Source organism: Prunus persica, chromosome G8 (assembly GCF_000346465.2).
Source record: "Prunus persica cultivar Lovell chromosome G8, Prunus_persica_NCBIv2, whole genome shotgun sequence".
Classification (NCBI taxonomy): Eukaryota; Viridiplantae; Streptophyta; class Magnoliopsida; order Rosales; family Rosaceae; genus Prunus; species Prunus persica.
The window spans coordinates 19,452,801-19,464,524 of NC_034016.1; the positions used below are offsets into that span (position 1 = coordinate 19,452,801).

Here is an 11,724-nt window from a genome sequence, read left to right on the forward strand (position 1 = left end):
AATGTTAATTAAGTCACCTCCTAATGACAGTTATTAATGAATGAGTCTTTAAGTAACAAGTTCTAATGAGTAAGAAAAACTCATTAATTTAATTTTGATCGGTTAATAATAATGTTCTTAAACAAAAACTACGGTCATTAAATGGTTCAAAATATTTTACCTCTTCTACACTAGAAGTTATGTGTTCGATTCTTCCATCTTTCAGTATCACGGTCGAAAATTCATTGGGCAGTTAACATTAGATTGGGCAATCTCAGAAAATGCAAGTACCTTTCCTCTTCAAAAGCATTGCTTGTTGTTCCTACCTGGCTCTCACATGGAGGACCATGGTCCCATATCTGGAATCTAAACATTCACATGTTAGAAAAAGAGAGCAATGTTTGTTCATGAACTAATAACAGAAAAGGAACAAGAACAGAGACGTTAGGGGGATAATGTTTGGTTATATTCTTAAATATGTTTCATCGTATGAAGCTGCAATTCCATGCAAAGTTTGTCTGTACCAGAATGGCATTGAGTGAAATTATAATATATTTTGTTTGACAAGTACTGCATTTCTTAATGGCTGCCCAACGTTGGCATCCAGAAGACCAAACCTGAAATATTTTTCAATTGTGGAAATAATCAAACGAGCCATAATCTTCTTTGTTTTAAATTGCAGAATCCAGGCTGGGAAGATTTCTTCCACCCCCTTGCTTGAATTCATGTTCTTATAAAAGCATTTTGTTGGCATAATTGGATAAATTTACTACACCCGTAGTCAGCAAAATTAATTTTAATAGCTGATCCAATGGTTTAAAGATCTTAACAAAATCCGTATTAATGAGATCGATAATGAAAGTAGGAGATTCAAACACATGATCTTGAGTGTAATAATAACTACTCCTAACCACTTAAGTTGCAAGTCATTTGCAAATCCGTATTAACTTATTATTACGTCATTTAGGTTGATAATATGGGACCCCATATTTTGGCTGCTTGAAGTCTCTCGAGGCCATGATAATGATGATGATGAGAGATCATGCAGCACAAAATTGATAATAAGTTTAACCAGAAATGAGTGACAAATTGTTTGTTCACGGGTCATTCAAAAGGTGCCATCATATGATATTTGTTAAATGAGAGAGAGAGAGAGAGAGAGAGAGAGAGAGAGAGAGATTAGGAAGGGGAAGGGGATAAGATTATAAAAGAGGATGATTAAAACGGCCCAAATAAGAAAAAGCCTAACTTCATGACAAATCCTAGCCAACAACCTCTTCTGGACAGCACGAAATAAAAAGAATATCAAAGGAAAAAAAAAAAAAAGTGGTCCACTTTCACTTTGCTTGCTTCATCATGTTAGGTTAGCCATACATGCTTAATAGTTTAATACTTTAATAATCAAAGTAGGGATGGTGCCAATATGTTTACAAATAGTTTGACCTTTACAGGTTGGCTTGGCTCATCAGGGTTGTTGGGTAAGATCAGCTTGGGCATCAATATTCAATACTGTACTTAATAATGTTCTTCTTCAGCAATTGGATGAGCAATAATCAAGATTGTGAATCTTGCAGATCTGCAACAGTGGAGGAAAATATGAGTTTTTCTAAGGACAGCCCGCCCACGGACCGTGTATACGAGTGTGGGTCGCATAGTGAGATCCAAACTAATATACAGCTGACAGTCACCGACGCGCACTTGCTACCATTGCACCATACCCTCTAGTGCTAGGAGCAACAATTTGCTTGCTGTTGTGATGTTTACCTTTGCATCTTAGTGCTAGCGACTGGCGGCAACAACAACTTACTCCTTTATGCGATGGATTCTTTCCTTAGCCATGGATGTGACTGCTACATAAATCGCAATAACCCCTTCAACCTTTTATATGGGAGGTCCAAACTTAAGCAGTTCATGCTAATACAATCAAATCAACCTTGAAAACAAAATCGATATATTTTACAACACATGAAACTAGTACATTTGGACAAGAACTCACAACTGAAGCCTAAAATTACTTGATATAGCTATCACAGCCGGGAAGGCAGGTAAATAATATACACAATCACATTAATCAGCCTAATACCTGCTTAGTTTTGTTGCACAGGGGAGAAACTTTGGCAACTTCAGTGGGTGATTGGCATAAGATAGTTGAATGAAAAATATATTATGAGAGCCATCCCGTTTACGGATCATCGTCATAGGGTGCATCTGGAGTTGGTGACGACGAAAGAATCAAAACAGGCCTTCCATTACATTGTATGTCGGCATGCATAGAAGCATAACCTGGTTGATAATCCCAAATATTTCCCCTCAAGTCCAGACGCTCAATATTTCCTAATCAATAAAGTTAGTTAAACTCGGTTTTATATTCAGACAAAGCAGCAGAACACAGACATATAAAATAATTTCAATTCCTACCCATTAACATCTCCCATGAATACTCTAATTGATTTATCCAATATCAGCCATTGAACCAAAAAATGGAAAGAGGGAGGGGGTTAAAGATCAAAGATTCAACTGAGATTTAACACGCAGTTAATCCGCGATAACCTAATATTTGGTAGTCCAAATTATTTACCAGCGACAAGGCAACTCGTGGCAGCACAAAAGTTAATGGACCAGATGCCATTAGCTACTTAGAAAAAATCGATACAGTTAATAAATACCTTTAGCAGCTTTAAGGGCCGAGCATATGGTGGTCAAGGATTTTAAAGGCATAAGATTATATGCAGCATCGACTGTAACGAGTTCTGGAGCCATTGATATGAGCTTTGACAAAAAGTTTGCAGTTTCAATTCCTCCACGATTTTTGCTACACATAATTTATTAATACGATAAATTTCCTGGCCATCAGCTATAAGCGTATATAAATAGATAATAAAAAAAGTAGAAGAAAAATATAAAGTTATTCTTTCACACCTTATGTTGACCTTGACTAGCTTCAACTCCTTAGTTATGCCATCTTGTAGTTCCTGAAAACCAGATGAACCCAATCCAATACCTTCAACATTGAGTATTTGAATTGATGTGGACAAAAGTTTTCCCAAAGCTGCTGCCACTTGGCTACACAATAGTGAACTATCAACCCAGTAAATATTGAGAAAAAACATAAATAAAGAAGTAAAACGTCTAAGCCAGTGCCATCCAGACAAACCTGCCAAGGTCATTATCAGCAACAGATAGAGACTTCAATGGTCTCTGTAGGGTTGAGAGGGTGTCTATGAGGTAAGTCACTCCATGACAGGAAAGCTCACAGTTCTCCAACATTAAATCAGCAAAGGGAAAGCATTTTTCGGAAGCTTCGACAAAATATGGAATTAAACTCCTGAGACATTTATGATATAGAATATTAGACTTTGGGCCTAAAATGCTCAATGCATATGTGGAGATTGAAAACACAACCAACCTGATTCCAGCATCCTCAATAGGATTATCACTCATATCTAGGACCTCCAAATTAGGTATATGAACGAGAGCGTATCTAAGACCATCTGCATCATCTTTGTTTAGATTATTTCCCCTATAAACAGAGAAGTAAAATTAAACCCCTCATATTTGTTTTCTTTTCAACATAGGATCTGTGTAGCAGCACGGAATACAACTTATACAACCACTGACATCAGGCTCATGAACGGGGTAATTGATGAAAAGTACCTTGCGGAGTTCACTAATCTATTTTACAACTGCCATTTTTCTTGTTGAGGAATAGAAAATTGCACAGAAGGCCAAAGTAACTATGAAATCATACCTTAAATTGAGCACTCGTAATGATTGGAAGGACTTTCCAATTCCCAAAGGTGTTGGGGGACCACTTGGTGATCTCCAATAGAGTTCAGAAAGCCAGCCTGATATCTAAAAGATTTTGTATAAAGTTTCATGTTAGTCGTACAGGATAATTTTAAAAAAAGTAAAAACTAATTTTGTTAAAGGAATTGCGTCACTCACATTGTTATCTGAAAGGTCAAGGATGGATAGACTAGACGAAGCATTGAGAAGAGTACCAAAAACCAATTTTGCAAAATTGCGGCCAAGGTGGTTGTCAGAGAGTTTTAAAGAATACAAGGACCTGAGAGCAAAATAAGACAGATTTCGGAAGCACAAAAATGCCATTGGAATAATTATTTTTTAATAAAGATGCAATGGGTCGTGTTCGGGTGAACCATATATATTAGTGTCAACCCACGGGTTGGTCAACACGCAAAGTGATACAAAAAATAATAAAATAATAAAACAATAACTCATACTATTCATCACAAAAATGAGAAAGTTAACATTTCACTAATATAATATTAGTTGAACAGTGCTAATCGTGTTCGGGTTGTGTCATGGTGTTGTGTCACATATTGCCACCCGTAGATGCAAGGAATGGCCACAGATATACAATTGAAAAAAGACGAAAAAAATATACATTATAGTAATACACATACAAAAAGAATTCTATCTTCTTGTGGTTGTAAATGGCTAAGAGTCTATTGTAGAAGTAATTAACCTAGTTTTGTCTGTTCCTCTGTCAATGCTTTGGTTCAACAAGCTTTTAAGTGCTACTAGAAACTTATGCGAAGTGCACTAAATAAAAGTTCGAAACCAAGCATTAAAAGGGCCTCAGTCAACAAAATTGAATTCTCCAGAGCAAAAATCCTGAAAGGAACATAATAAAGTGAAGATATATTAAAACAAACAAGCCTCCAAAGACCAGCTATGCAACTTGATATTTACATATCAAGCATGCAACATGATATTTACTTTCAACGTTTGTGAGCTTTTGTGCAGACAGTTCAGCCAATCAACAATTGGATGGATTTGAATGATGCCTGAGATTGGAAAAGCAAACATACCTTCCTGATGACAAAAATGACACAAGTCCGAGGGGTAAGGAAACAGGGTTTGTTTCAAGAAAGTTTGATGTGTTGATTGAGAAGTTTTTTATCCCATGTGTTTGCACATTCTTTGTGGGTAGGGAACTACAAATTGCATTGATAGAATCTGAAGAAAGCTTGCAGTGAATGAACTCAAGTGATGTTAAACTTTCACTGTTCTGGTTCAGAAGTTTGCATAGTCCATCAATCTGTAGAAATGCATATAGGATCAGGCATTTGATTAAATCATAACTCAGGCAGTTGAAAGGAAGCATTTAACGTACACATCAATCTCTGATCTCTACATAATTTCTATAGTATGAGAGGTGACTACTAGCTACAAAATATAATGTGGAGGAGGTACACAAGGACCACATGAAAATGAAGATTTCTGTTTTACTTTGTAATTTGGTATAGCATGTACAGCATGAGGCTATGCATTTAACAGATGGCTATTTTTAAACTATGAGTGGCTGCCCACTAAACCATCATCCCACCCACTCACAGAAAATTTGAGACGAGAAAAAGGCACTTAAAAGAAACAGCTTAGGCTGCCCACATAATTTTCAGAGTGGTCTCTATTTTTATTGGGGAGTAGTCAGTTCTTGAGAAAGATATTTATTCCATCTTAGCAACATTCAAAGAAAAATGAACTGAGCTTACATGCTCCTTGGATCTGATCCACCTTAGTTCCAAGCTCTGCAATAGGCTGTTCCTCAATAAATGCTGCAACAGATTAGTATTACACTAATGCAAAGTGACTTGCACGTAAAGCACTTGAGGCCATTAAGTTACAAGCATGCACATAGAACAGGTATATTGTTCAACTCAACAAATCTTCCTTTCCAACTAAGTGTGATCAACTACATGGTTGAGCAAGTTATTCCTCACAACTTCATTGATGTCTTTTTATTGTGTGTCTTTGTTGGGGGAGGGGGTGCTCCATTTTGAGACAAACACACACAAATTATGCACAAACATTCTGATCCTCTAGCAACCATCTAATCAGTAAAGCATGAAAAACATGACATTGACCACAGAGATGGGTTTGACCAGATAGATTATGCATAGAATGCCTCATAAAACTTTCACAACAGACTCACAGCACCTATAAAGATGATTAAGACTTTTATATTTAGGAGAATTAGTTGAACCCGTTCTTTCTCAGATGTTAATACTTAATATACAAAGTGTTTTCCACATGTCAATGGCATCTCAACATGAGCAGAATAACTTACAGAAATTTCTGCACTACAAAGAACATTTTGAAGTCTCAGGCATCTGCATAGACATAAGAACACAATGTGATAAGATAATTTTGCATACAGGAAAAAAGAAAGAAAGAAGTGTACATAGGCAAAGGGACAAGCAATTAAAATTTGACTGTGCAACCAGCCCTCCAGTCTCAGAAGGACATAGGACCATGCTCTCATAACATACTTTCTTACCTGGCATAATAACCAAATTGTTGGCAATGGTGATATAGTTTGGAATAATCACAAGTTGAAGTATCCATGCAACCCTCAAAGCCTATCAATTTCAATATAGAGTCTGCACAAAATAAAATAAAAATATGATAAGATAGACCACTTACGGGATTAGCAAGACCATCAGTGAATGCAAAAGGACACCCTTTCTATAAATCAAATGGAAACTAACAAACTTGCTAAATTCAATTTAAAATTAGAAAGTTTCTAATGCAACGTAGCAAAACGAAAATTTTCTATTGGTAATTGACAAAGCACATATATACAAATGTACTTCACCCCAGATAAACAGGAATTTAATAAAAATCAAGCAACCTAGTAGCAAGTACCTGAAATCCCGATTTCACCAAGGCGCCCATCAAATGAGGGAAGCGAAGCTATCTCTGCCACTTCATCTAAGCAACTGTTGTTTGTTTGTGGTATCATACAAGAAAAACGGCAAATCATTCATGAACAGAAAATCGAATCTCTATTCTTTCATTGAGAAGCAAAGAAAAAGGCATACTTTTGAAGATGCGTTTCCCAATACATCTGTTGCCAGTCAATTGGTTCAATCTGATTGCCAAGATTAGGCCACCGCGACTTAACTAAATTTTTCCATGCCGTACTGAAATTCCAACTCCTGCAACAAAATGTAAGCATTTGCAGGTTAAATTCCTTTCTACAGTCAACCAAACAAAAACAATATAACAATACCCACACAAAAAACTCAATTCTTCCAGACCTTCCACGCTTTCTACCATTTCTAAGGCCTTCATCGGCGAAATCATGGTCATCTCGATCGTCAAAAGGCCTGCTTGACGAAGAAACCGGATGATAATCCAAAAAAAGTTAGAAATTTTGAGAATTAGAATTGTTGTAAGCTTTTGATTAGGTTCCGACGTACACTGCGGTCTGCAACTTTTCTAAAGCCAATGGAGGCAGTCTCGAAGCTAGAATATCAACCAAGTTCCCTGGAAGCTCCTTGATAATCGGTAAAAGATCATCGCCTGCAAACCAGCTCGAAATTAACCATTTTTTTTTTCTGAAGTAAATGCAGGTTTTGTATAAATCATGGAAGCGTGAGCTTCAGAAAATTACCGCGAACCAGCTCGTTTTTTACTGCCTCTATGCACAAGGAAACCAGAGATGGAATTTCACTTTCGCCCATGCTTCAGAAAAAACAATCCGAATCTGCACTTTTGTTCAAAAAATCCAATAATTTTCTGAGAGGATCAAACTTATTGTCGTTATGAATTAAGTGGAATCGCAGATTATAGGACTCGCCGGGAAGCTTTCAAAAGATAAGCACGGTAAGTAGAAGAAGAAGAAGCTCTGGATTGCGTCGGGTCGGGTCGGGTCGGAGATAGAGAAATGAGTCAAGCAAGAGCTGCAAGACGAAGGGATAGGACGACGACGTAGCTTCAGCAGAGTGAAGAAGAGACGATGTAAACGACAAGTCGTCTCCAATTGCGAAGCGGCGCGCAATAGTCTTCATATAATCTCAGCAAAAGATTATGACCCTAAATTTAGTTATATATATTTTTCTCACAAATTTATGACTTGATATACAATATGCAAGCATAATTAAAATATATTTGAATATTTTACAAGTACGGCCGCTCGGCTATACTTTTGAACAATATTATAATATTTAAAGAGAATAGCCGAGCGGCCGTATTCTTTTAATATTAATATTTTTTAAATGTATAGCCGGGAGGCTATACTTTTGAACAATATTATAATATTTAAAGGTATAGCCGCGCGGCTATACTCTTTAAATATACTGCACAAAATGGTTTTCTTTTTTGTAATTAAATAATATCTTATCCTTTTTTAATTACTTTAATTAGTAAACTATTTTTTAATTATTATTATTTCAGTGAATAATTAGTATTTAAATATTTTACTAATTTCATAAATTACTTAATAAATAGTAATAATTATTTTAAATTATTTTGTGTATTTTGTTTTTTATTTTTTATACAAAATTATTTGTTTGGTTTAATATTTGCAATTAAGTAATATCTTAACCCTTATTTAATTATATTATTTATTATTTATGTTTTAATTATTCTTTATTTAATGAATTATTATTTTCTCCAAAAAAATTTTGAATAATTATTTATTTTAATTAATTTCATAAATTACTTAATAAATACTAATTAATTATATTTACTTATCTTAAATAATTTTGTGGACTTCAAAATTATTCTGTGATAACCAAGCTACTATGCATATTGCCTCTAATGTCTAATCCCATGTTCCATTAAAGGACCAAGCATATTGAAGTTGACTGTCACTTTGTTCGTGAAAAGGTTCAATCATATGTCATTCAAACGGTGTTTGTTAGAAGTAATGAGCAGTTGGCAGACATTTTTAACAAAGGCTTATCCTCATCTCAGTTTCAAGAGTTTCTCTCCAAGCTTGGCTCCATTAACATTTTCACATCAGCTTGAGAGGGAGTATTAGAATATGTACAGAGTTAGAGCATCTCCAGCTGCATCGCTACTCCCTTATCTCTAGCCATTTTAGCAAAAAAGAAGGAAAAACTGCCCTCCAGCAGCCTCGCTACCTCTCTCGCTATTTTAGCTTTCGTTATTTTGGATCGCTACATGTAGCAATGGGGAGAGAGAAATTCAGGCTGACCAACTGAAGCTGTGCAAGCGAGAGAGAGAGAGAGAGAGAGAGAGAGAGAAGAAAAGGCTGGAAGAGAGAGAGGGAAAGAAAAAGGTTCGGTGGGGTTGAGACAATGACTTTTGGGTTCTTTTTTTTTATTTTTTTAATGAATTTAAAATAATAAAATATTTGAGGTTAGCTAGAATAGAGAGACTGCTGGAGGAACCACCTTTTAAGTGGTTAGCTATTTTAGCTTTCTAGCTACTTTAGCCAGAATTTGGATAAAATTTAGGGAGTCTCCTGGAGATGCTCTTATTCCCTTCATTTATTGTTATGTTGGTTGAGTAGAGTTAGTTGTCTTGGGCTCTTCTTCATGAGTGTAGCTTGGTACCTGATGTGTGACAGTTAGCTGTTGTATGAGTGCTTTTTATGTACCTGAGAAGCTAATTCCCTGTTTATGATGAATAGGAGTTCCTTCCTTCTTGTATCGTGGATGTAGGCAAACTAAGCTGAACCACGCTAATCACTGTGTTTCTTTTTACTTCTTTCCTTTAATTTCTACACAAATCTTTCTCAAGCCTCAAATCCTAACCACAAGACTATTATAGGGCACTTATTGACAGGACCCGATCCAAATTCCGCTTTGGAATTCGAACCAGACCCTGTGCGTGTCCGACACCTGGCGAATGTCGGGCACAAATGACCTATTTGCCCCTCAACACAAAACATGATAAAATAATAAGGTTAACGTCTACCGAAAAATCGGCAGAGTTTCCCTTATAACAAGCTCAATACAAAAACATTTTCACCTGCCAAACAAGTATACATATATACAACCAACTGCCATCATATGTATATATACATTCCAACAGTTCAAAACTCAGTCTATGGCAAAACATCAGAGCGTCTACTAAGAATTTACAAAGGAGTGAATCCGTTTACAAAACAAAATCCTACACCAAAGAAAGGCGCGGAAGATGGGAAGTGGCCCGGTGGTGGATTCCTGTGCACGTCTACTGCCTGGGGGCGCAAAACAACAATAAGAGTGAGTGGACCCAAAAACAAAGTTTAGAAAATAGTATATGAACATACTAACCCACTGTAAAAAAAAACAGTTATACAAACTAACTTATTTTCTTTATTTATGAAATCAATGCATGTATATAATTATATACATTTGAAAACAGTTGAAAACTATCACCTAGGTGTACCCTTATTTCCGTCAAATCCTTATATCCGTCAATTCCTGGCATCACCATGGGTGACACATACTCGCAGGTCTCAGTGACACGAAGTCAGTCCGAGCCGCAACTCTCAGAATTCAGGGGACCGTGGTCCACCTGATCCGCATTACTCGCTCCACACGAGTTCGAGTACCAAGGAACTCGTGGGGCAACTGTCAAGCATGCTGACTAAACCAAAGGCAACAAATATAATCCGAATGCAACATTTAATAACTTGGTACAAGGTGATTGAAGAAAATATAGAGTTTCTGAAGCAAAACTGTTAAATCATTAACTTTCTGTAACCTTTAAAATTCTGCTGCCATTTATCTGATAATTAACGAGAATATCTTTTCCTATATTCTTTAAAGGAAATTTCACTCGGCAGCACGCAACATAAAATATTTTACAGAATAAAACAGCTGATAACTGAAACTGAACTGCTTAAATTCATTTATTAAAACAAAGAGTCCACTCACTGATAGTTTGAGCTCGCTGGACCTGTTGAAGGTCCCTTCTGCGGGTCAACTGGTGCCGGGGTGCCTGATTCAATGACCATAATATTCTATTAATACAATATAGTATTAAATTAAAAACCCTACCCCGGCTCCTAAAAGTACGTGCATCATTTTAAAGTGATCCCTATGCCCATAATAGCTTTCCTTCCACGTGGGGTAGTTTAGCGGTATCTTGGGACTCAAAAAGCGCTAAGGTCCAAAAAGTCAATCTCGAACCCCACGGGTCCATGACCTCACAATATGATCTGGAAGCCGCTAGAAGGTCCAATATAGTTAGGACACATGTCCCGAGGGTATTGGTGTCAATCGGACGGTCGAATCGATCAAAATCCTGTAATCGCATAATTGCTAAACCCTAGCCCTAGGGTTCGCGATTTCGGAGTATCCGGGACTCCGATTCATAATCTGTCAAATCCTACACGTTTCTAAAATTATCTCGAATAACATATCTAAAATTGATTACGATCCAATGGTTCAACAGTATTGAACCCGATAATCGCACAATATGGAAAATCCGTTCGAGGCTCAAACGGTATCCAAATTGAGATCCGCGAATTCCTATGCGCTTGTGACGACCTAAGGATCGTATCAGGACAAAGTGTCACTGCACTACACTCGCCCACGCGCCGGCAGTGATGGGTGTCCAAAGCGATAACGCATTGCCGGAAAATCTCAAAATCACGGCTCCAAACTCCTACCCTAGGTATAACACCATATTTGGAACCACTTTTGTTCTTGGACCAACTCAAAAACTGACCAGAAGTGGCCAAACACGGAGGCCGTAAACCGACCGAATTTCCAAATCAAAAATTCATTATCTACACTGAGAACCGATTAATTCCTACCCAACAGGCAGCTAGAACAGCTCGAGAGGGTCAAAATCCATACATGGCTCGTCCGATTTGGTTGAGAAACGAGGGAGAACGACGGCCGTGAAATTCCGGTCACAACTGTTCGATTTTCGGCAGTTTCTGGCAGCTAGAGTGGTTGACGGCGATGGAAACGTGGTGGGTCGAGAAGAGGAGGCGATGGAAACGTGGTGGGTCGAGAAGAGGAGGCGATG

The 11,724-nt window shown here is 37.1% G+C and overlaps 1 protein-coding gene across 7 annotated transcripts; it reads right to left on the bottom strand.

The window, feature by feature from the left end:
- LOC18767018 (protein NLRC3) lies at window positions 1,201–7,844 on the bottom strand. 7 transcript variants are annotated; one of them, XR_002273038.1, is made up of 17 exons: window positions 7,403–7,808; window positions 7,209–7,311; window positions 7,023–7,115; window positions 6,828–6,944; window positions 6,652–6,725; window positions 6,284–6,386; window positions 6,074–6,116; window positions 5,499–5,561; window positions 4,815–5,044; window positions 3,925–4,045; window positions 3,728–3,831; window positions 3,386–3,499; window positions 3,134–3,304; window positions 2,899–3,057; window positions 2,646–2,791; window positions 2,063–2,313; window positions 1,201–1,829 (listed from the first exon to the last, which is right to left on the bottom strand). XR_002273038.1 is itself a non-coding variant. In XM_007201663.2 (16 exons), the coding sequence occupies exons 1-16, from the start codon at window positions 7,470–7,472 to the stop codon at window positions 2,162–2,164; spliced, it is 1,824 nt and encodes a 607-aa protein (XP_007201725.1). In that variant the 5' UTR covers window positions 7,473–7,844; the 3' UTR covers window positions 1,297–2,161. The 7 variants fall into 7 exon arrangements, 5 of the variants coding, with proteins under 5 accessions (XP_007201725.1, XP_020426320.1, XP_020426322.1 ...); XR_002273037.1 differs by having other exon boundaries at window positions 1,201–1,912; XM_007201663.2 differs by having other exon boundaries at window positions 1,297–2,313; window positions 2,899–3,042; window positions 7,047–7,115; window positions 7,403–7,844.